The 25,889-nt window shown below is 46.8% G+C and overlaps 1 protein-coding gene across 1 annotated transcript; it reads right to left on the reverse strand.

Moving 5' to 3' along the window:
* Window positions 1-20,735: 20,735 nt before the first annotated feature.
* On the reverse strand, window positions 20,736-21,399 carry LOC311360647 (zinc finger and SCAN domain-containing protein 30-like; the record flags this gene model as incomplete). The annotated part of the gene is given in 5 exon segments (XM_084480743.1): window positions 20,736-20,870; window positions 20,872-20,948; window positions 20,951-20,987; window positions 20,991-21,351; window positions 21,353-21,399. Coding segments are annotated over 5 exon segments (657 nt in total).
* Between the last annotated feature and the right edge of the window lie 4,490 nt (window positions 21,400-25,889).

The following is a 25,889-nucleotide window of genomic DNA, read 5'->3' on the forward strand; positions in this document are numbered from 1 at the left end:
GAACCTGTGAGTTAGGGTGGGGGTTAGGTGTGGGGTTTTCGGAATAGTGTTCACGGGGCTGCTCACTTTAACATCTGTACCCAGTGATGTAGCATGAGCTTGGCTGTATTATGGGACCAATGAATGTGGTCGCTGTCCGTGGTGAACTAGGATCTGGGTAGCTCTGGAATAGAGTAGCAATTGTTAGAGATGTATCTGTTAAGGCGGTTGAGGTTTGTCTGTTCCCGGTGTGGCAGAGCCCTTGAAAAGTTAATCAGAGGTACATAGATATGAGCCCGCGGAAAAGCTATTTAAGCCATTTTAATAGCCTTCTGCAGCTGCTTAACCGTGGTCTCTTCGACCTTCTGTGCCCTGTTGTTCAGACCAAAAGCTAAAATTATCTTTAGTACCACCGCCGACAAAGTGGTTTTGGCCAAGATGGCCTCCACGTGACGGAACGTAGCACCCGGAAACGCATCAATTTGTAGGTCCGCCTCCTGAAAGGGTGGCATTCTGGTCAGATTCGAATCCTAAATGATTACCCACTTGTGACGCGTTGTGAGGGACCAATCCGTCATCTTCCTGGCGGTGTTGATGTGACGGGTGGGTCTGCGGGTTGGAGTGGAGGTGGAGGTCTCCAGCGCAGGTCTGATGAAGGTGAGTTGACTCTGCGACGTGGCACGACACGGGCCCGAGAGTGCTGGGGTCAGGGGCACCTGAAGCTGCTGCAGAGATGTCCTGTGGATCTCCTCTGTCGACAGGTCCAGCAGTAACGGCGGGGGAGTCACATCAACCGCAGCAGCGGATGAAGGGGTGGACGTCCGAGCCGGGGTCCTGGGGGAGCCGGCAGAGAGGAGAGGCGGCCGGGTGCTCATCCGTCTCCTCGGCGCCCTTTGTGTGCGAGGGGCCAGCAGCGGACCACAGGACACCGGGCGAACAGCGGGTTCCTCCGGAGGAGTCTGCACCTGGAATGAGGGCAGAGGCAAGGAAGAGAGGGAGGAGGAGGGGGGAGAGGGGAGAGGAGAAGAGACGGGAGAAGGGAGGAAGAGAGGGGGAGGGGAACAAGGGTGGGGAGGGGGAGAGGCAGGGGCCCTCAAGGCAGGAGGCTGGTCCGGGCCGGGTGCAGGGCTGTGGGGCCGGTCGCTCGAGTCCGAGAGCACCGTGGGTGTGGGGAGCAGCTGGTGTCTCGGCGGTGGGTGGAGCTGAGCCTCAACCGTGATGCTGCGGTTCTCTGGGACGGGTCTGTGGCGGGCGCAGACACGGGGGCCACGTGTCGCTGTGCAGACAAGCAGACCTCGGTTGCTCTGGAGGGAGGGGCCGTCTCCCGTTGCAGGGTCCCCTCAGAAAGCAATTTTTGTGACAACATAGAATGTACCTCCTGCAATGTCGTTGGGTCAAGCCTTCTCCCAAAATGGCGTCTGGCCCAGGAGGAGGCCACCTCAAAGGGCTGTTGCCAATCGCCCACCGGGAGTTGCAATAAGATCTGAATGTCATTGGCCAACGTATCTAAATAGTGATCTCCAAGGATCAAAATGGTGGTGTATTCCCACTGTCTTGCATTGCCCTCTATTAAAGATATCGTGGCTGGGTGAGGGGCCGCGGGTTTAATAGCCAAAATCAAATTGGCTGTAAGTTTCAGAATGGAAACTGGGGCCTGTTCTGTGTTGACGTTGTTTAGGTGGTGGGACACTTTGATTATTCTAAAAAACACACGCACCTTAACCGAGAAGTCAGGGTCCGGAGCAGAGGCAGAAGTGCGCGGTGTTATGTCCTGGGTAGGGGGCGGGGCTCCTCGAACGTGGCGGCGCCGACCGGCACCTCCTCCAGTGCGGTAACGCCTCTGGGCTGTGCGGCGATAGCGGCGATCGTCATGATCGTCCGGGCGGGGGTACACGTACGGGGCAGGTGCCCGACCGTGAGGTCCACGGTCGGAACGGAGCGCATCCGCATAGCTGCGGATAACCCTCTGTGCTTGATAATCGCGGGGACCCTGGTCGCGGTCCCAGCGGTGAACCGAAGGATCAGGCCTCGGGGCCCTGTGGGGACGATAGTCACGGGGACCCTGGTCGCGGTCCCAGCGGTGAACCGAAGGATCAGGCCTCGGGGCCCTGTGGGGACGATAGTCACGGGGACCCTGGTCGCGGTCCCAGCGGTGAACCGAAGGATCAGGTCCCGGGGTCATGTGGGGACGATGGTCACGGGGACCCTGGTCGCGGTCCCAGCGGTGAACCGGAGGATCAGGTCTCGGGGTCATGTGGGGACGATAGTCACGGGGACCCTGGTCGCGGTCCCAGCGGTGAACCGGAGGATCTGGTCTCGGGCCCCTTGGGTCAGGGTTATTGTAGTTCCTACCTCGAGGTCGTCCGCGGGTCACCGTGGTCCACTGGTCGTCCCTCACATAGTGGTCTGCAGCCATTTTGGCTAATGTAGGTCACATGTGGTGGACCACACGGAATGAAAAAGCTTATATGAAAAAGAACAGCGTGTACAAGAACTGGGAGTCGTGATGTTTTAATCTATGAGATTTATTATAATCAAAGTGGATTATAATTAAAGCAGAACGTTTCGGTCTTGAGCGACCTTCATCAGCTGCTAATAGGTGACCTTGTGGCTCCTTCAAGTGGTCAAGAACGGAAGTCACCTGGTGCTACCCGTCCGAATATGATCTCAGTCAATTTCCGTTTCCGGGTGAACCAATTAAGTGCATAAAACGGAAAAATAATTTTAATAAAACAATAAATAAAAACAAAAATATATACATTAATAAATAAAAATACAACATTTATAAATAAAAATGGGAATAAAACTTAAAGACCGGGTAAACCAAATTCAGTATTTTTCTTCTTATCATATTAATTAGGCCTTAAATGTGTCCCTCAAAACATGTAAAAAATATTTTTCCCATTCATAATTTCCTTGAGGAGCTAGGCCTCAGAGAATGTTCTGTGTGCAGGTTTAAAATGGGCGGGTCTACATCGAAGACCGCGTTACGTAAAGCGGTCATACTCACATAAACCCGCCCCCTGCTGCCCTCTAGGTATAAATACATTAACCGCGCACTAGCATTCTGTGGTTTCACCCGTCTATGGTTTTACCGCTCACGAGTCTGGTTTGAATTGTCAGTTTGCAGTTGGCTCTCCGGTGATGGGCGTGGTTTCCTGGCCTGCAGCGCACACGCCCCCACCGTCCTGAGCCAGGGATTACTGCTCATTTTTCATCAACTTTGAAGCATAATTTTATATACTTCGCGATTTTTTTAGTCCTTCAAATTTGGCAGGGTGGTTAATAATATATTTTCCTGTGGTATTATAAACTCAAAACCCATAATTATTTTTGGTTTACCCGGTCTTTAAACATGACTAATAAACATAACCAATAATACTAATAAGTGCAAAATGATTCATTGAAAATAAAAAACAGAAATATAGCAGTAAATTCAACCACCTGAAAGTCACCAAGGCACCTGTAACACCACGCTCCAGTGAATATATACATATATGTACATGTGTGGAAAATATGCAACCTCATAATTCTGTCAGTAGACCATATCAGAGGGACCGTAATAAAAGTCATATTAAACAAACTAAACAAATTGTCACAAGAGAGTCCAAGCAGAAAGTATGCCAACAAACAGAGGATGTACAGTGGTGGCCCCCCAAGCGATGCACATGAACCAGCTTTATTGGGTTATTTTAGGTTATAACAAGGCGCAGGCGACAAGAGCCCAACAGAAGTGGCACTGGCGGGTTAGGTGTGAGAAAAAATGAGTACCACCGGTGGCACTAAAAACACGGGCCTAGATCTAAAGGGCAGGGCTAATGGTCCCCCCCGCCTCAAAACCAGGCCAAAGGGCTATAACGCATCAATTGTATTTGAGGTTAGGATGGTGTTGGGGTTAGGCGTTAAGGTTAGGGACGGGGTTGGGGTTAGGAATAGGGGTTAGGGTTAGGATTAGGGCCAGGGGTTGGGGTTAGGATAGGGGTCGGGGTTAGGATTAGGGGTTAAGGTTGGGGTTAGGTATATTTCTTTAACCCATAGATCAGGGTTAGGTTAGGGATAGGGTTAGGCTAAGGTTTTGGGCTAGGAATAAATAAGGGTTAGGTTAAGGTTAGGGATAGGTAAGGGTTGAGGTTAGGGAATAAGGTTAGGGTTAGGTAAAGGTTGGGTTACGGTAAGGGTTAGGTTTCAGGTTAGGGTTAGGTTGGGGCTGGGTTAAGGTTAGGTTAAGGTGAGGGTTATGTTAAGGTTAGGATTAGGCAAGGGTAAGTCTCAGGTTATGGTTAGGGTTGGGTTGAGGTTAGGATTGGGTAAGAGTTATGGTTAGGTTGTGGTTTGGTTAGGTTAAGGTTGTGGTTAGGTTAAGGTTAGGGTTAGGCAAAGGTTAGAGTCCGAATTAAGTTTGGGTATAGTACAATCTAATGTTTAGGTATTAACCTGGGCGTATGGATGTGGCATCTAACATGAGGATCCAATGCTGTTCCCTCCTTCTCCTCTGTTGCAGGGTCCAGGTGATGTTGCTCTGGAGACCCGCCACCCTCATGGAGCCCAGTCCATGCAGCAGGAAGTGCTGAACTAAAGGTGAGTCAAGGTCTTTTTTGTTAGTGATGTCCACGTTGTGTTGCATAATACGTGTCTCACCCACAAATTGAGTGGGACAGCAGGAACAATAAACCAGATAAATACAGTTGTGTGATTTGGGGGTAAAACTTTGTGTTAGTCCATGCCATGTATCACTCTTATGGTTCTGAATAAACAAATTGTGTGTTACGTTCTACAAGACCATCATTGCTACCCAGGGAGGGTAACTTGGCCTGTACCAGGATGTCTTTGAGGTTCTTATTTCTTCTATAGGCTGAGATGACTTTTGACCCAACAAAAGGTACCTGTTGGCCAAGAAGATTAATAAAATTGGACTTTAGTCTAGTACTAAGGGCTGAACCCATGGAGGAGTAAGTAATGATTAATGGAATGGGATTGGTCTGATCCTTCTCCTTCCTAACCAAGGTCTCCCCCCTCCTTCTCCCTCTCCGTTCCCCCCCTTGATTCTACACGTCAACAGACTCTCCCAATCTCTAGCCATCTCCACTCATTGCCTATAACCACTTCAACTGTTGGTTCTGTCGCCCTCACCACAGCCTTTACACCATGCAATTCTCCACTCGTCATTCCTGTCTTCATCTCGCATAGACGGCGTCCTGCTCAAAGTCACCAGCATGGGGCCCATACATGTCTCCTGCGTTCACTACGCCCCTCCTCACTTCCCCCTCCCTCGACTGTTAAGATGGCACTGATCAATATCAGATCTCTTAATAATAAGACTTTTATTTTGAAAAACTTTTTTTCTGCTCACACTTTGGATTTTTTGCTGTTAACCGAAACCTGGCAAAAGCCAGGTGATGTTAGTGCCTTCTCTGAGCTCCTCCCTCCCAGTTGCTCTTTTTTCAGCTGTCCACGAGCCACTGGTCGAGGTGGTGGTGTAGCCTCTGTGTTCAAAAATAAATTCAAATGCAGGCTCATCACAACAAATACTTACTCTAGTTTTGAGCTCCAGGTTTTTGTGCTAGATAATAACTGCTCCATCCTGTGTGCCATTATCTACCGTCCCCCTAAGGCAAACCAGATTTTTATTTCTGAATTTTCTGAGTTTTTAGCAGAGTTTTTACCAAAATTTGACAAAATTCTAATCTGCGGAGATTTTAATATACATGTCTGTTGCTCAGCTAATCAATTGGGAAATGACTTCAGAGATCTTTTAGATTATTTTGATCTCACACAATTAGTGGCCGGACCAACACATAATCTTGGCCATACATTGGATTTAATAATCACCTATGGTCTCTCGGTGTCAGTCAAAGAGATCAGTGTCACTCCCCTCTCTGACCATCTTCCCATACTCTTCGACCTAAGAGTACCATCTCCTGCAACTAAGCCCGTCTTACCTCCTTGCCGTCGCCGCATTATCACCTCTTCCACTGCCAGTGATTTTGCATCAGCATTTCAAAATAGTGATCCCACTACCTTAGACAACCTGTGTTATCCTGCCTCACCTGACTGTTTCATCTCCTCCTTCCACTCTACTTGCACTTCAATTCTTGACTCTGTAGCTCCTCTAAGGATAAAATCCTCAAAGTCCAGGGCTGATCCTTGGCTGAATGATTACACTCGCGCTCTTAGGCAAGACTGTAGATTGGCAGAACGGAAATGGAAGAAGCACAAATCTCCCATTTTGCTGGGTATCTGGAGGGACAAGTTAGCTACTTTTCAGAGAGCTATGAGAGATGCAAAAGCTCTTTATCTGTCCAGACTCATCTCTACGAGCAGCAATCGTCCAAGGGTATTATTTAGTACAATAAACTCTGTCATTAATCCATCCACTAGTAGCCCTCTAGATGCTTCAACAGCAACTTGTGAAGAGTTTTTAAAATTCTTTGTTGACTAAATCGTTTCTGTTAGGGGAAAGATTACTGCTAACACCAATGTCGCAGATAATAGGCTGAATTCTGCCTCTGTGCACCCAACTGCTGTTCTTAATAATTTTGAGCCTGTTTCCCTCTCCCTCCTTTCTGAGATCGTGCAAAAGCTAAAGGCAACCACCTGTCCCTCAGACATTGTTCCCGCTAAGGTGCTGAAAGAGGTTTTTAATACTGTCGGACCTTACCTCCTTGTTTTTATCAACATGTGCCTTAGCTCAGGTACTGTCCCAGATCTTTTTAAACATGCCGTGGTCAGACCACTTCTCAAGAAACCTCACCTGGATCCCTCAGTTTTATCTAATTTTAGGCCCGTTTCTCATCTGTCTTTTTTATCTAAGGTCTTAGAGAAGGTTGTTTTTATTCAGTTACAATCTTTTCTGGAAAAAAAATGCCATCTTCGAAAAATTTCAATCTGGTTTTAGATCCCGCCATAGCACTGAGTCGGCTCTACTTAAAATCCACAACGATATCCTCCGTTCAGCTGACAATAAAACCCCCATGATACTAGTCCTCCTAGACCTCACAGCAGCATTCGATACAGTAGACCACTCTATTCTCATCTCCCGTCTGTCCAATCACGTGGGCATTCAGGGTCCAGTTCTTAAATGGTTTTCCTCTTACCTCAAAACCAGGTCTTTCTCCGTTATGATTGGAGACCTCTCATCCTCCTGTGCCCCCCTCTCTTGTGGGGTTCCACAGGGTTCCATTCTCGGCCCCCTTCTTTTCACCCTCTATCTACTGCCTCTTGGAAAGATCATATCAACGCATAATCTTCATTTTCATTGTTATGCTGATGACATTCAGGTTTACCTCCCAATCATCCCAAATGCTCCAGCTGCTCTAAAATCCCTCCTCAATTGCCTAGAAGATATTAACCTGTGGTTGACAAAAAAAAATTTCTGCACTTGAACCAGTCAAAAATGGAATGTATTGTTTTTGGTACCTCTAATGTTTGCGAAAATGTGATTAGTAACTGTGTTTCCTCTTCCGTTGCCTCTCTTTTTAAACCTGCTGTAAGAAACCTGGGAGTTATTCTAGACCCTGGCCTATGTTTTGATCAGCAGATTGACTCAGTAGTGAAGCCAAGTTTCTTTCAACTGCGCCTTTTAAGTAAAGTTAAACCATTCCTCAGCAGGAACGATCTTGAAACGGCTATACATGCTTTTATCAGTTCTAGGTTAGATTATTGCAATTCCCTGTACTTTGGCATTAAGCAATCATCTCTCTCCCGCCTTCAACTGGTACAAAATGTTGCAGCACGCCTCCTAACCAACACCTCCCGTTACAGTCACATCACTCCCGTTCTCTGTTCACTACATTGGCTCTCGGTTAAATTTAGAATCACTTTTAAACTGTTATTATTTGTTTTTAAAGCTATTCATGGTCTTGCTCCAGAGTATCTGTCCGATTGTTTAAAACTTAGACGACACTGTAGAGCCCTCCGGTCCTCAAAACAGCCCCTGTTAGAGGTCCCTTTCTCTAATTGCAAACAGTGGGGGGATCTGACCTTTTCAATAGCGGGACCAAAACTGTGGAACTCCCTACCCCCTGAATTATATTTTATTGATGACTTGGCACTTTTTAAAGCACGTCTTAAAACTCATTTGTTTAAACTGGCTTTTAATATTGATAAACTTTTACCTTTTGATATGTATTTCATTGTTGTGTTTTCTTGTTTTGTTTTTTCCATGCCATTTGTCACCTGAAATGTTATTTCTTTTCTGTAAAGCACTTTGATCATCTGTCCGATGTTGTAAGGTGCTATATAAATAAACTTTATTATTATTATTATTATTATGACAGCCTCTAAGGAAAGACCTAGAGGTACCCCTGTCTCTTAGAGCCCGGAACAATATGTGAACTGCATCATAGAAATCACTCTTCCTAGTGCAAATCCTATTAAACCGTAATATTTGTGATTTCACTAATCCTTTTGTAAGTGTGTTTTGGATGGAAACTACTTTTGTAAAGTAAGGCGTGGGTATCCGTCTTTTTAGTAGTTGTGTCTAAAAAATCAATAGTGGAGTCACTGAGCTCATAGGTAAGCTGGATTGATGGGTCGTGGGCATTTAAGATAGACATAAAGTCTTTAAATTCTGTTTCAGAACCTGGCCAGATCCCCCAAATATCATCCAAATACCGAAGATAATTTAAAGGCTTTAGGTGACATTTGGAAAAGACCTCCTCCTCCCAGTTGGCCATAAAAATGTTGGCGTAGGCTGGGGCGAATTGTTTGCCCATTGCTGTTCCCTTAATTTGTAAATAAAATTTGTCGTTAAAAATGAAATCATTCCTGGTCAAATTAATATCCAATAATTGTCTATCAGGTCTTTTTGGATCCGGGAATCTATTATCTATATATAATTTTTTGACACATTGAATGCCCGCAATAATGGGAATATTCCTATAGAGGCTTTTAACATCCATAGAGAATAGAAAACAATTCGATGGTACTATTAATTTTTTGACTATATTAACGAAGTGGTATGTGTCTTTCACATAGGAGGGGTGTATAATCGAGAGGGGATTAAGAAAGAAATCCAAATATTCAGCTGTAAAATAGGTCTCACTCCCACAATCTGAGACAATTGGTCTACCTGGGGGGATTTCAAATGGTATCGTCCAAGTGGAGGGGCCCATGTATTTTAGGCAATATATAGAATCGCCTGGGTCTAGGCTCCTCCTCACCGATCAGATATCTCTGTTGTTTGCCATTAATAAATTTGCTCCTGAGAAGTGAGTCTATAATTTGGATAACTAATTTGATCGTGTCTAGATAAATAGGTTTGTCTAATTTATGATAATAAATAGTGTCGTTCAGTTGACGTTCAACCTCCAAGATGTATTGGTCTCTATCTAATTTAACTACCTTTATCGGCTGGCTTAATCACGATGTGTTTATTCTTTTGAAGTTCTATTAAAGCTTCCGTTTCCAATGTGTTGGGAATTTCGAGTATTGTCCTGTAATGATTTTTAATCGTCAATTTGTCTAGGGTTATTAATTGGTGTATATAACCGGGAATTTCCCCTGGTGGAGTTGTCCAAACAGAAGGGCCTACAAAAGGTAACATCATACTCTCCTTATCTTTGAAAAAGCTAATCAATTTGAGTCGTCTGTGATAGTTTTGTAGGTCCGATTTGAACTATTTCTTAACATCCCGCCTGTTACGTGTCCCTCCTATTCCTATGGTGGCCAGCTAGTTGCCTGACAGTGGCTTAATTGGCTACACCTTGTGGTTCCCACCGCTATTACCTGTGCCTATTATCTTTCACCTGTGTCCAGGTGTAGGTCCTGAGTGGGAGGCGGGGCCTCCACTATAAAAGCCCTACACACCTGCCATGGCGGCGACTTCTTTCCCGAGAGACTTGCTGGATGCTTTGGCCTTGTTAACTGCCGGTTCACCCGTGTCCATTCTCCTCTCGCTGCCGCTACCAACGCTATTTGTCTTTTTGGCATAATTGTTTGCCTAGTTTTTGTTAAATACAACCATTTTCTGTTAATAAATCCCCTAGATTGAGCCCTTTGTGTTGTCTCTCTTATGTTCGGTTTCAGCCGTAACATAATTGGGGGCTCGTCCGTTCTTTAATTGGACCGTTTTTATTAAGGCTATTTTTGGAGTTTGATGAGGCATTTTTTCAAGAAGATCCAACGACGTTTGTAGGTTTTGGCAATTCTGTTTTTGCATACACCCTTAGTTAGTCTGTTTGTTGTTTTCTGCTTTACTTTTGGGTGGTAGCCCTATTTAGCACGCCAGGGTTTGATGATTGATCGACCATAGTCTTTTGTTGAGCGAACGGGCCTGCACGCTAGGTATCAGAACCACCTGAAGACCTTAGACAGTGAGGTAGTTAGGGCAGTTTTGTTTTGCTTTACCTCTTTTTGAAGTTACCAATTATCTACTGGGTGTGGAAGCTTTCTGATTGCCGTTTTATAATAAAAGTCTTTTTTTTTTTTTTTTTGAAGTTCTATGAACTTTATTTAAATTGCACAATTGAAGATGTGGGCCGATATTTAGTCTTGCCAGCCTAGTACTGCTGTTTCGTCCCTATTCTTCGTTTATTCCAGCCGTGTTGGTATTTCGTGCTTTACAAGGCTTTTTGTAGGTGAACCTGTGGTTGTTTTTTGTGACCACTTTTTGAATTTTTAAACTGATATTTGTTTTGTAGCCTTTGAATCAGTTTTTCAAAATTTTGATATTCGATTTTCTAATAATATTTAGTTATCGAATCTTATTTAATTTAATTGCATTTGGCGTATCAAAATGTCATTATTAGATGACTTCATTGCATTGCCATCTGTGGAGATTCTTTCTCAGTGTACGAAAGCTCAGTTATTGGAGTTATCAGAAGTACCAGGTACCTCTGTCGAACGCTGCAAAACGTTTAAAGAACATGACCTTAGTTGCTTTAATTGAAGGTCTTGTCGCTCAGGAACTCTTGCCCGAAACGGCAGCTGATGCGAAGCCACCGCGGAGTAGCACTAAGGAGCTTGAGCTCCGAATTCGTTTACAGGAGCTCACCTTACGTGAAAAGGAGCTTGACAATGAGCATGAAAAATTGCGTGTTTCAGCTCGACAAGAGCTGAAAAACACCTTAGAATTAAAACTAATGGAATATGAATCTAGAAGGTGGAGTCAAGCGGTGCCACGTGATGAGTTTCAAGTCAGTCGGTACATTAAAATGGTACCCGACTTCACTGGTAAAGAGGTGGAGAAATATTTCCCTCATTTCGAACGGGTTGCAATAACTTTAGAGTGGCCTAAGCAATATTGGACGCTCCTACTGCAGTGTGTGCTGAAAGGCAGAGCTCAGGAGGTTTACTCTGTCCTTCCTCTTGAGGATAGTGCGGATTATGATAAAGTGAAAGCTGCAATCTTAAATGCCTATCAATTAGTACCAGAGGCATATAGACAGAAATTCCGTCATAAGAGAACAGACAGACAGACTTATGTGGAATTTGCTGCTGAGAAAACAACTTTATTTGATAGATGGTGCCAGTCAGAAGGGGTTAATTCCATGTGCAAACTCAAGGAGTTAATCCTAGTTGAGGACTTTCGTAACTGTTTACCTGATGTGTCTATTTATGTTGCTGAGCAGAAAGCGGAGACAATCTCACAAGCGGCCTGTCTCGCGGATCAGTAACCCATCATGTGTATAAGGATCGAAATCGTGCCAATCTCCTGAATTTAATTTTTTTTACAAAACACCAAGGCCATTTGATTTGAGAATTCAGAGTCCATCTGATTTGAAGAGTCCAGGTGTTCCAGGTGAAACAGAGCAGAGATTCTGCAACTATTGCAAAAACCGAAACCTTAAACCGAATGTATTAAACTAAAAAAGAGGCAGGAAAAATCAGTTGGCCTAGTCACAACAGCAAGGCAAAATAGTTTCTCTCAGCCCATCGGCATTGCACTCATGAAGGCTCCGTCTACCTACAAACCTTTCCTCACTGATGGGATTATATCAGTCGCTGATGGTCAGTCTGCGCCTGTGCGCATTTTACGCGATACGGGTGCGGCCCAAAGCTTCATTTTACGGGACCTCTTGCCGTTGTCTGAGAAAACTGCCACTGGCAATAGTGTTCTTGTGCAAGGGATTGAGATGGGGATCATGAAGGTGCCTCTTCATCGCGTATGCCTGAAGTCCGATTTAGTCTGTGGCGACGTGGTTGTAGGAGTAAGATCCTCATTTCCCATTCCTTCGGTGAACTTTATACTGGGCAACGACATTGCAGGCTCGAAAGTGTGGAGTCGAGGTGAAGTACTGCCTGAACAGGGTATCTGCAGGTTTCAGCAAGTCAAATTTAAGACTTTTTAAGACCTTTTTAATACCACCTTGAATGAAATTTAAGACCTAAAGCACGCGATGGTGGGGGGGATCCCGCTGTATTACAACCCAAGCATAGCATGTGTGTCACTCAATGAGACTCATTCAAGTTGACTTTTTGTCTGTTTATGATACTCAGTGCTCTCTGGTTCAAAAGCTGTAAGTACAAGTGCAGTTTAACGTAGGGCTGGGCGATATGGCTGAAAACTGTATCACGATATAAGTGTTTCATATCTGTCTATCGATAATTATTGATTAAAAATTTTTTAAAGGACCAGGAGAAAAATATAAACGTAAAGTTTTATTTTAAACTTAACCTTCCCCTGATTGTAGGCAGACAGGGAAAAGGAATGTCAACACAACCATGGAAAACTCAAATAAATATAAACATAAGTCTGAATGAAAATGAACATCACAATGAAAACTTAACAATTATCAATTATAAAGTGCTCAAAAACATGTGCTACAAAAAAGTGTTGTAAAAACATTTGCAGTGTTAAATGTAAACATAAGAGATGAGATCATGAGATCACTATTGCATTACTTGGTAGGTGGATTAAAGCTTATCTTCAACCTGGAGTCCCTAGAACATGGAACATATGGATGTCATTGTTGTTGGGACATGGAGATATGTCCAGTACTGTCATGAACCATCATCCATGTTGTAAAGATCGCTAGTTAGCATGTTCGCTAACTAGCGATTAGCGCCTATTAGAGATTTTGTTGTTATGCTTGCTATCCATGTTATAACGAAAATGCCTACATTAAACAGAATAATGATAATGCCATCAAAGGGGGAAATGGGACATGGAGATATGTCCAGTACTGTCATGAACCAATGCTGGCCGCGGCGCCTGAGATCTGAGAAGAACTATCTTCATATATATTATTTACAATTTCCTCACTCGTTGCGGTACTCATCTTCGTTTCTCACATCGCGCTGTTTCTGTTATGAACAGTGTTGGGCAAGTTACATCCAAAATATAATACATTATATATTACTAGTTACTGTCATTTGAAAGTAATTAGTTACATTACAATATTACTATCTCTGAATTGTAATGCGTTACACTACTTGTGTATTACTTTTGAGTTACTTTCAACAAAATAGCCACAGAAATATATGACTAAGCATTTAAAAATGCTAAACTGCAGATTGTTATAGCTGATTATTTACATTCAGTGGAGGATGATGTAACATAATGACTGTGTAGGCCCCTAAAGCTACTAATAACTTAATATAATAGGCACAGTAAAGGCTCATGGCACAATACAATGAGTAACAATGACAGTTAGAATCATATAAGCAGACAAATGATCAAAGTCTGTAAGTTATGATGGAGATGCTGCAAATATTTAAAGTCCTGGCCTATTCATATGAAACAAAATAGAGTTAGAGCCCACTATAACATAGCCTATAGCCTTATAATATGACAAACACACAATCTCTTTTTCTTTTAGTTTATATTGTTTTATTCTCTTTTAATTCAAGCTTACAGCACAAAGATGCCATGCACTGAATGGACACAACTTCTGTTTTATGAGTCCAACAAACATTAACATGTAATCTAAACATAGACTACAACGGCTAATCAATAAAACACAGGCCAGAGAAGCCAGGAAATTTGCCAAAAAAATGGCTACAACGTAGGCTACCACAGAAAGGCTGGTAAAATTTCAATCACTTATAGCTAGAACTCTAGCTAAAGCACATACGGTACTTCAAGAATACTGAAAATAAAATAAAGTGCATGGGCCTATTTGGCAAATATGAAATACAAATCAGTCATTTCACTCCCAACTTCACAAAAAATGTAAGACTGGATAAATAAATAAACATAAAATTGAAAATAAAAAATGAATTCTTCACAGAAACCTGTTCCTGTCAAATGGCCTATATAACAGAGGTAGCATGCAGCCTAGAAGGCTGGTAAAGTAAACAGAACTATAAAGGCAGTTATGGCCTGGACATAGCCTACTTCTGGTTCTAGGGTGTAGTGGGGGGGACTAGCCTATTCCACCACCCTCTTGACTGAAATATCTGTTGAAGCGCATCAGGAGAAGGCGCTGAAAGCGTCCATCACCAAGACGGTTGCGTTTTGGGGTGAGCACAAGATTCCCAAGACTGAAAAGTCTTTCTACTGGTGCACTGGATGGTGTTGGGGTGTTATAGCGGAGTGCAATTTGTTTAATCCTTGGAAACATGTGCAGGCTTTCCATCACAGGGGCAGAACTGAGATAAGACATTACCTCTGTTTCCACTGACATGGGCGCATCAGCTGTGGCACTGGGCTGTACTTCAAAAGAAAAAAAGTCATCCTCGCTGGAGGCAGCAGCAGCAGGTTGAGGGGTATCAGGCATCAGGGCTGTAGGCTCTTCTGTTGTAAGGGAGCGGCACTCCGTTGTGAGGAGGAGCTTGATGTGGTCTCTTCTGGATTCTTCTTTTACCCAGCGCAGCTTGAACTTTGGCAGCGAAACAGCAGCCAGAAGTGCATCCTTGGAATCAATCGTCGCAGCAAATCGAGTTTTGATTGCTCCCACAATAACTTCAGGCAGCCCAGTGGTCATTTGCGATAGGCCCTGTGTCATTACCAAGGTTTTGGCCATCAAAACTTCGAGTGTTGGTTGAAGTGTCCCAAAAAAGCAAGTGTCCTCACCCTGTAGGATGTCCAATGCAACTGTGAAAGGCTTCATAATGTAACAATATTCCTTGAGAAATTGGTATTCCCTGTCATTCATACATTTAATCTGAAGCTGTGTGCATAGGCTATTTATGTCAGTGAGGGGCATTTCTATGACACGAGCATAGGCGTTATAGAATGAGTTCCACCGCGTTGTTGTGGGGACAATCAACTTTCTTTCACTGACCTCTTCCAGGCACTCTGATGCGATGGTGGAGCGGCTGGCCTTTGTCCACATTGCTGAACATTTAGCTGTAGCACTACGATACACAGCCCTTGATTCTGGATTAGATACCAGCCACTTAACAACCTCATTGTTTGCAATTAGATTAAGTGTATGGGCTGCACATCTATGGTGGGGAGGCAGTACACATTGTCCATGCTGCGCATCATCGGCAGTAAGCACACTATGAAGGTCTGTGAACTCCACCTCACCATCACCCTCCTCCTCCTCCCCCTCCTCCTCCAACTCCACTTGAAGCTGCTGATGCTCCTTGAAGGCTTTAACAAAGTTGCTCCCATTGTCCGTCACACATGCAGTCACTTTATTGTATGTCAGTCCATACTGAGAAAAAATGTCTTCTAGCTCTGTTGCAATTGCATCATATGTGTGTCTACCCCTAAATCTTTTACAAGCTATTGCAGCCTTCTTTCGTGCCAAGGTATCTGCATCAATCCAGTGCACGGTGACCCCCATAAAACTTTTGTTGTTGGCACTCCATATGTCTGCTGTTGTTGACACATACTGCTGGGCTTCGAGTATTTTCTTCAGCTCCTTCTCCATGACAGCATATGCCTTGTCCAAATCTTTGGCGAATGTTTTTCTGTCAGGCAGTACATGCTGAAAAATTAAGAAGATAGCTAGATGTTAAACTCATGCTGTTTTTAAATTGGTCAGACTATATTCGCATATCCGTAAAATAAAAATAAATTAAAAAAAATAAAAAACATGAGAGATTCACTTCTCCTCAACAGCACGGACTCGCTATTTAGGTTGTTATTTAAAATGATAACAAGGTAGATACATGGCCGCATGGCCCACTCTCTATGACAACGTTAGCTTACCTTGTCGTTGCTGCTCACTGGGATTTTGCTGACAAGCTTTCTGAACGCTGGCGATTCTACCGTTGATAGGGAGTGCATGTCTTCCACAATAAATTCTGCCACCAGTCTCCTCACTTCTCTGGCTTCAACCATGGCAGACCGAGAGAAACTTAACTTTTGTTGCTTTGTCTGTCCCGTATGTTCGTCCTCTTTTTTCTTTCTCTTCTCCGCAGGTTCATCCCTCTCTTCCAGCTTAGTGTTAGCGTGGCACCGGTCCAGGTGTTTCTTTAAGTTACTGGTGCTATTTTTTGACGTCGAGAGTTCCCTCGGTGTCGCACACAGGTTGCATTTTACAATGATGTTCTTCTCCTTCTCTTTGAGGAACTGAAAATAATGGGCGAATGTCCATCGCGCAAACGTAGAGTCCGGCTGCGCCGTGTCTGTTGTCATCATCAGCCTCAACAGGAGAGAAAAAAACAACAACAGGAAATCGCGCTTGCTCCCGAGTCCCGGCTTTTTTCTGTTGTCGGGATGTCTCGCGGTGTTGGTGAATTATTTAAAAAACAACAGCTAAACGGGTTAAAATGCGTTGTAACGCGCGTTACTTAGATTGTAACGAGTAAAATATTACCGAAAATGTATTAGTAATGCGTTATATTACTGCGTTACAGCAAATAGTAATACATTACTGTAATTGCGTTACTTTTGTAACGCGTTACCCCCAACACTGGTTATGAAACACACACGCGAGATGGCGCAGCCAAACGTGATACTGTTACATGATTGGCCATTGGCGTGTCGCTCCATACGTTGCTCTCCACAGGTATCAGAGGACGCGTGCCTTTGTTCACACAACCAACCTTGCTTCGCAACCTCTGGTTCAAAGCGGAGCTAGACTCTTTGCTCCGTTAACTTCCAACAAGGAAAAAAATGATCGAAACCTTCTATCAAACGCATTTTCTATTGATATTGATTACGTGTCTATTGACAAATTTAATTACTACTTTAATTATTATTTAAGTTACAGTATTTAAGACCAGCATATGACATTTTTAATGAATTTAAGACTTTTTAAGGCCTTTGTAACAGGGTTCAAGGAGTGGGCGGAGACAGGTTTGGCGTTTTCTTAGCCGGTTCGCTTTATTTTGCGTAAAGCGAACAACAAATGAAACATAAGATGCAATCAAAACAATCCAGTCCGCGACTACGGTGGCCAGGCTCTCTGCCGTTTGGCCCGTTGCTCTGTCCGCACTGAGCCTCTCTCGCTCTCGGCCTCCCCTACTGAAAGGCAGAGCAGACACATAAATACACACTTCCTGATTGGGTCTGATTGCGGACACCTGTCGGCAATCAGACCCAATCGCCCCAGCCGACCTGGTGCTCCATACTCCCCCTACCGGCCAGACTCCGCCCCCCCCTCCACATACCCCCACCGCCCGACACAGGCCGGGGACCCATCCGGCCGTAGCCTACTCCCCCCCCCCCCCCCCCCCCCCGGAACGGGAGAGGAAATCAGCCACGACCATCTGCGACCCCGGCCTGTGGGCCACCCGGAAATGAAAGGGCTGCAACGCGAGGTACCACCGGGTGATCCTCGCGTTGGCATCCTTCATCCGGTGGAGCCACTGGAGGGGGGCGTGGTCGGAATAGAGGGTAAACTGGCGACCCAGCAGGTAGTAGCGGAGGGCGCCGACCGCCCATCGGATGGCGAGACACTCCTTCTCGATGGTGCTGTACCGACCCTCCCGGTCCGATAGTTTTCGGCTCAGGTACAGCACCGGTCGGTCGCCCCCCCCCCCCCCACCTGCTGGGTCAGGACCGCGCCTAACCCCCCACCTATCCGACGCGTCTGCCTGCACGGAGAAAGGGAGAGCAAAATTAGGAGCACACAGGACGGCTTCCCCGCAGAGGGCTGTTTTAATAGCATCAAACGACACCTGACATGGCTCCGACCACTGGACTGTATCTGGGGCCCTCTTCCGGGTGAGGTCGGTCAAGGGGCTGGCCAGGTCGGAGAAGTTTGGGACAAACTGCCGATAGTACCCCGCCAGCCCCAGGAACCGCCTCACCTCTTTCTTGGTCCTGGGGCGGGGGGCGGCAGCGACCGCCGCGGTCTTACCGACCTGCGGCCGGACCTTCCCCCGCCCCAGGTGGAACCCCAGATACTGGATCTCCCTCCGCCCGATCACGCACTTCTTCGGGTTGGCCGTGAGCCCCGCCCGTCTCAGCGACTGAAGGACGGCCGCCACCCGCTGCATATGCTGCCCCCAGTTGTCTCCATAGATGACTATGTCGTCGAGGTAGGCGGCAGCATATGCAGCATGAGGTCGCAGCACCCGGTCCATCAGCCGCTGGAACGTGGCTGGGGCCCCGAACAACCCGAACGGAAGTACCTTGAATTGGTACAGACCGAGCGGAGTGGAGAACGCCGTTTTCTCTCGGGCTGCTGGAGACAACGGAATCTGCCAGTAGCCCTTCGTGCAGTCCAGGGTCGTGTAGTAGGTGGCCATGCCAAGCCGGTCCACAAGCTCGTCGATCCGAGGCATCGGGTAGGCGTCGAACTTAGACACCGCATTCACCCTACGGTAATCCACACAGAACCGGACAGACCCGTCCGGCTTCCCCACAAGCACGACGGGGCTGCACCAGTCGCTGTGGGACTCCTCGACGACGCCCAAGTCTAGCATTGCTGCCAATTCGCGCCGTACCACGTCTTGCTTGTGTACGGGCAGCCTGTAGGGGCGTGTCCGCACCGTTAACCCCGGTTGCGTCTCGATGTCGTGAGTTATTAACGGGGTGCGACCGGGCAGGGGCGAAAAGACGTCGGCGAACTGGAGCTGTAGAGAGACCACGTCCGCCGCCTGACTCTCCGACAGATCCTCTCCTCGGCCGACCGGAGGGATGGGCCCCGGGGCAGGGACTTCCGGTCCAAGCTCCTCTCCCTCCGGTAGCGTCGTGGCGAACGCGACCGGGACCACATCATTCCACCTTTTCAGGAGGTTGATGTGGTAGATCTGTCGGGCGTCGCCCCTGTCCGACCGTACTACCTCGTAATCCACGTCCCCGACTCGCCGTGTGACCACAAAGGGACCTTGCCACTTCGCGAGTAATTTGGTGCTAGAGGTGGGCAACAGAACAAGGACCTTGTCCCCCGGCGTGAGATCGCGTAATCTAGTCCCTCTGTCGTACAGGCGTTTCTGATTCTCCTGGGCTTGGCGCAAATGCTCACGTGACATTACCCCGAGTGAGTGGAGCTTTGCACGCAAGTCCATGACGTACTGGATTTCGTTTTTGCTGTCGCTGGACCCCTCCTCCCAGTTTTCTTTAATGAGGTCCAGGACGCCCCTGGGCCTGCGCCCATAGAGCAACTCAAACGGGGAAAACCCTGTGGAAGCCTGAGGCACTTCCCGCACCGCAAACAACAGAGGGTCTAGCCATTGATGCCAATTTCGAGCATCCTCCAGTACAAACTTCCGGATCATGGACTTTAACGTCCGGTTAAACCTCTCACACAAGCCGTCTGTGGCTGGGTGATAGACGCTCGTGCGGATGGCCTTGACCTTCAACAACCCGTAAAGTTCCTTGATCGTGCGTGACATGAAATTGGTGCCCTGGTCAGTGAGAATCTCCTTTGGGATTCCCACCCGCGATATGACGTGAAACAACGCCTGCGCAACACTCCTCGCGGAGATATTGCGCAACGGAATTGCTTCCGGGTATCGGGTTGCGTAGTCGATCAGGACTAACACAAATCGATACCCTTGTGCGGAACGTTCTAATGGCCCGATAATGTCCATGCCCACGCGATCGAATGGGACCTCCACCAGGGGAAGGGGCCGCAAGGGAGCCCTGGGGATGGCCGGGGGATTCACCAACTGGCACTCGGGGCATGAGGCGCACCAGCGGCGCACTTCCGCCCGAATTCCCGGCCAATAGAACCGAGCCATTATCCGGTTCAGTGTTTTGTCGTACCCCAAATGGCCCGCCATTGGGTTGTAATGCGCCGCCTGGAAAATCATTTCCCGGCGGCTCCTGGGTACCAGCAACTGGGTAACAACCTCCTCACTCTGGGTGTCACGACTCACCCGATAAAGCCTGTCCCTAATCACCACAAAGTGTGGGTAAGTCAGCACTGCGTCTGGCTGTACCCGAAGACCATCAATGGAAATCACTTGGTCGAAGGCGGAGCGTAGAGTAGCGTCACGAGACTGCTCAAGGGGGAAATCGTCCACCGGTGGGAATGTCGACGCTCGGACCTCGGGCTGAGAACCTCCCGCCTCCTCCCCCGATCCCTGAGCAGCGTCGGACACCCTCGCATCGGCGCAGAACACAGCACATGACTTACATGTCCCTATCTGTCGTGTCCGTACCCCCGCACTCTCGCTAACTGCCCCTGGAAACCCAGCCCAATCTATCCCTAGAATCAGGGGGTACGTGAGGCTCGGACTAACCGCCGCCTTGACCCTATGCGTTTTTCCCCCATAACGAATTTCGATAGGGACCAAGGGATACGTGTGAACATCCCCGTGTATACACCTCACCAAAACGCTCGATGCCTCGACCAATGCCTCGGACCGCACCAGGCGCTGATGGATCATGGTCTGCATACAGCCGGAATCCAACAGCGCCTGGTACGTACCCCGTTGTATCCTCACCGGGATACGGTACGCCTCGCCGGGACCGTAGGGAGGGATCGGGGTACCGGTGACGCGGACAACCTGGCCCACCTCCATCATCGGGCAGTCCCTCCGAAGGTGTCCCGGCTGTCCGCACCGCCAACACCCCTCCCTTGCCGTCTGAGGGCCCGCCTGCGGGATGGGGGGGGAAGGTGATTCATGTGCCTGCTCTGGAGTGGGCCCCCCCCCCCCACCTCGCTCTTGGTAGCGGGGTGGGTTTGTACCCCCGCAGGGCCGCCGCACCGGTCCGCGGGCTCGGGGTTGGTGCTGGGGGGAATCAGGTGGCCCTCCGCGATTTTGACGGCCGCCTAGAGGCTCTCGGGCCGGTGGTACCGGACCCAGGTGGATGTTCTGGCTGGGAGCCCCTCGACGAACCTCTCGGGGGCCACCTGCTCCACGATCTCCTCGGGGTTGTTCCTCTCCGGGGCCAACCACCTCCTCGCCTGGTCCCGCAGCTGCTGGGCGTAGGTGAAGGGACGATCGCCTTCCGAAAAGGTGAGGGCCCGGAACCGGCGGCGATGTTCCTCCGGGTTCAGGCCTAGCCGGTCCCGGATGGCCTTGTCCACCGCCTCGTAGTCCCGCTGGGCCCCTGCCGGCAGACTGTGGGCCGTGAGCTGGGCCTCGCCCGTCAGGAGCGGCAGGAGGCGGTGAGCCCACTCCTGGCGTGGCCACCCCCCGGAACGTCTCCAGGAAGGCCTCCGCGTCGTCGGTCTCCCCCATCTTGGGAACGTGTATGTGGCCCGCCGCTCTGGGTTCGCGACCGCGGTCGCCGGAGGCGAGGAGCTCCTGTAGGACCGCCCGATCGGCGGTCAACGACTGACCGAGCTCCAGGAGCACGTCGTTCTGTGCCTGTTGCACTTGCGCCTGCCGTTCGGACATCTGCGCGAGATGTCCGAGTAGTGCTGCCAAGGGTGACTCCATCGTCGCACTCCGCCCCACATTGGGCTCCACTGTAACAGGGTTAAAGGAGTGGGCGGAGACAGGTTTGGCGTTTTCTTAGCCGGTTCGCTTTATTTTGCGTAAAGCGAACAACAAATGAAACATAAGATGCAATCAAATAAACAATCCAGTCCGCGACTACGGTGGCCAGGCTCTCTGCCGTTTGGCCCGTCGCTCTGTCCGCACTGAGCCTCTCTCGCTCTCGGCCTCCCCTACTGAAAGGCAGAGCAGACACATAAATACACACTTCCTGATTGGGTCTGATTGCGGACACCTGTCGGCAATCAGACCCAATCGCCCCAGCCGACCTGGTGCTCCATACTCCCCCTACCGGCCAGACTCCGCCCCCCTCCACAGCCTTAAATTTAGAAACATGAATTTAAGACTTTTTAAGGATGCGCGGACACCCTGCTGAAGTGATTGCTGCACCACCCATGCCAGTGGGCATAGATGATTGTGCACAAAAGTTCCCAAATGTGTTCCCTGCCAGTGTGGTCACGTGCGCACAGAGTAAAAAGTTACAATCGGTTTCTCCCGTTGACATTGACTTAAGCGACAGCTTTGTAGCCCAGCCCAAAAAATGTGACTGACTTTTTGAGAAGCTAGAGCAGTCTGTTCCTAAAGTTAAAATCCTTCTCCTTCTGCTAATGGCCTTCTGCTCTCTACCCCTGTTCTCGCCGCTCCCGATTGCAATAGCCCTTTTAGTTTGGCTGTGGACGCGAGCGACGTTGGGGCGGGAGCTGTCCTTTTACAGCGTGGCGCTGATGACCTCGACCACCCTATATCGTACTTTTCCAAAAAGTTCAGCAGTGCCCAACAAAATTATTCCACCATCGAGAAAGAGACATTGTCTTTCGTCTTAGCACTTCAACATTTCAAAGTTTACTTGGGCGGGTCATCTCATCCCATCTTGGTCTACACTGACCATGACCCACTCAAGTTTCTCAACCGCATGTACAATTCAAACCAACGGCTTATGCGGTGGAGTTTAATTTTGCAGCCGTTTTGTCTTCAAATTGTCCACGTCCGTGGAAAAGATAACGTACTGGCTGACGTGTTATCTAGATGTAGTAATTAACAGCGGCAACGTTAAATTTGAATGTTTGATAACTGTTCCGTTACTCTTGTTGAGAGAATCTTAGTTTAACCCTTACATTTGACGCGCTGTTAAACATTAGATAGATAAGGCTATTTAAACCTTCTAAGTATAGTATGCACTATGCATTCCTGCTTTACTTTTTTTTTTTCTAGCTCGAGACTTCTAATTTTTCGTAACTGATAACTTGTCTCGCAGGCAGTGGCCTGCAGTTTGAGTTAAATTGAATAGCCTACTTGTTTTAAAATGAATTAATTAAAAAAGTAAGTATTGGCCCAAGTATGAATGTATGACGATTAAAGTGGAGCCTAGTTGCAAGTGCAACGCAGTTAAGTATTGTTGGCTTTCTTTTTTTTGTGTTTACTGTTAAAGTGGAGCCTAGTTGCAAGTGCAACTCAGTTAAGTATTGTTGGCTTTCTTTTTTGTGTGTTTTTGAATGGTGCTACTACATAGATTTAGTAAAATGTGTGATAACCTGTGCCGTGCTCTTCCCCATGGGCCCAGTGCACAGTAGAACTTTTTTTTTTTTGGACATGTTTAATTATGAAGCCTTTAAAAAGTTCTTGTTGTTGTACGTGATGGTACCGTAAATGGCGACAAGTCACCATCTTAAGGGGGGGAGTGTTACGTGTCCCTCCTATTCCTATGGTGGCCAGCTAGTTGCCTGACAGTGGCTTAATTGGCTACACCTTGTGGTTGCCACCGCTATTACCTGTGCCTATTATCTTTCACCTGTGTCCAGGTGTAGGTCCTGAGTGGGAGGAGGGACCTCCACTATAAAAGCCCTACACACCTGCCATGGCGGCGACTTCTTTCCCGAGAGACTTGCTGGATGCGTTGGCCTTGTTAACTGCCGGTTCACCCGTATCCATTCTCCTCTCGCTGCCGCTACCAACGCTATTTGTCTTTTTGGCATAATTGTTTGCCTAGTTTTTGTTAAATACGACCATTTTCTGTTAACCCATTTAGGCCTAAAACGCCTGCTAAAAAAGGCCTTTTTATGCCCAAGTACTTTTCTGTAACCCCCCTCTCAAAACCTGAGGGTTTTCAGAACTATATTCAAAATTTGTCAACGCCTACTAAAACCTTAATTTCCCAGGCTCTATAGCAGATAAAAACATGAGATAAAAAGCATTTCAGAGCTTACTTCTTTGGCTGTCAACTTGACTGACTTGCTTGGCCATAATCTAAACAACTTTATTTGATAGATGGTGATATAAAAAATATAAAAAAATCAATAAACATCAAAAACCTCAAAATTTAGAAAATCAGTACAGATGTTTTTATTTATTACTTTTCATGTACCAAAGTGACAAGTGAACATCACTGAAACATATATATATATAAACAACAGGGTTACTTCTTATAATAATTTCTAAAATAATTGTTAATTTTCTTTGTTGTATTATTTTGATGTTGCTTTGGATAAAAGCATCTTGAGAAACCATATCATATAACTTGGTGGTGAGTGTACAGATTAACAACAGTACTGTCTCAAGTCTCAACACAACTCATTTACTGTTGAGTGCTGCAGTAATGCTTTCCAAAGCACTCAATGTGTAGTGGCACATTGCACTGCCTGCAGCCATACACTGTTGCACCAGGACGGGCCTCAGTGCCACACTTCGACAGTGAACATTCCCTGCAGATCTTTCTTTTCTCAAAGATCTTTTCACAGTCGTGCTCAGCTGAGGCTGTCACAGGTGCTGCAGTGCACCGAGGAGCACTCTTTGCTGTCACAGGGGTGACAACTTCATGTGCAAGGTCCTCCTGCTACTCTTTGTAGCAACCCTTGTAGGCTCCAGCACTCCTTGCAGCAATGAAAGAATTGTAGCAGCTGACTGACAGGAAAAAGAAAAAGAGCCTCCGCCACCATTTCTTGGACCGGTGCTGGAACTGATAATAGCTTACCATCTGATCGAGTAGATCGACCCCCTTCATGTTCTTCTGATAATCAGAGACGCATGCTGGCACTGTGACCTCTGTCTGGATGTCTCCTCCCCGTCTTCTCCTGACAGACCCTTCTGCCATGGGTTCATGGTAATTTGAGAGTACCATAACAACCTTTGTATCCTGCCAAGCACAGAAGGTCAGGTCATCTTTCTGAGACACTTGGTACTGATGCTTCTCCATGGCAGGTGGTTTTGGGGGGATTCCCTTTCTATTTGATCGAACGATGCCACACGCATACAGACCATGAGCCTTCAAATCTTCAAAAAGTGGCACCCCAGAATAAAAGTTATCCATAAAAATGGAGAGATGGGACCCAAAGTATGGTCCAGCCAGATCCATCACTACGCGGTGTGCAAGGCCCTTTTCACTATTCCCTCCCTCACGCCCGCTGTAGACTTGGAAGTTTGAAACATACCCGGTGGAGCTCTCAGACATAACCCACACCTTGATGCCCCACTTGGTGGGTTTCAGAAGAAGATATTGACGGAAAGCGAGTCTCCCCTTGAATTTCACCATACTTTCGTCGACACTCACAAACCCATCCACTTCATACAATTCCTGGAATCGATCTTTGAGGTAGTCGAGGTACCATCTGACTTTCCAGAGCTTGTCAGAGCGGTTCACATCATTGCTGTTGTTGTCTTGCAAGTGGAGATACCTATAGCAAGTTGGACAGTGAATTACACATTATTATCATGAGCTTTCATTGTCATGTGTTTATATAATTACACTTTATCAGTTCAGACATCATAATTATTACTGTCATTCATCATGAGCTATCATTTTCATTTGTATTTCTGTATGTTTTATGTATTATTATCAATCATAAGCTAGCATTGTCTATTGCATCATATTTATTGTTATACATAAATATAAATTATCAATCATCATCTTTAGAAATTTATTTATTGTCAGTATCAGCAACAAATCATTATTACTATTATTATTATTATTAGTTATTGATATTGTTAGTATTATTACTAACCCTACCTCCAGATGATGTCAAATCTGTCTCTTGAAATGGCTTGGGGGATGGTCGTTCGAAAAAGACACTTTTTCTGACGCCAGAAATCTCTACGTGATGGCAGTCTTAGGATGCCCATGGCAAGACACAGTCCTATGAAGGTCTTCATTTCTGTAACTGTGACGGATACCCACTTGCTCTTTGATGGAGTTGCGCTCCGTGTTTGATCCGCATACAGATTTGTTTCTGTTACAAGTC

The sequence above is a fragment of the Micromesistius poutassou genome (assembly GCF_964030765.1).
Source record: "Micromesistius poutassou genome assembly, chromosome: 16".
In the NCBI taxonomy this organism is placed as follows: domain Eukaryota; kingdom Metazoa; phylum Chordata; class Actinopteri; order Gadiformes; family Gadidae; genus Micromesistius; species Micromesistius poutassou.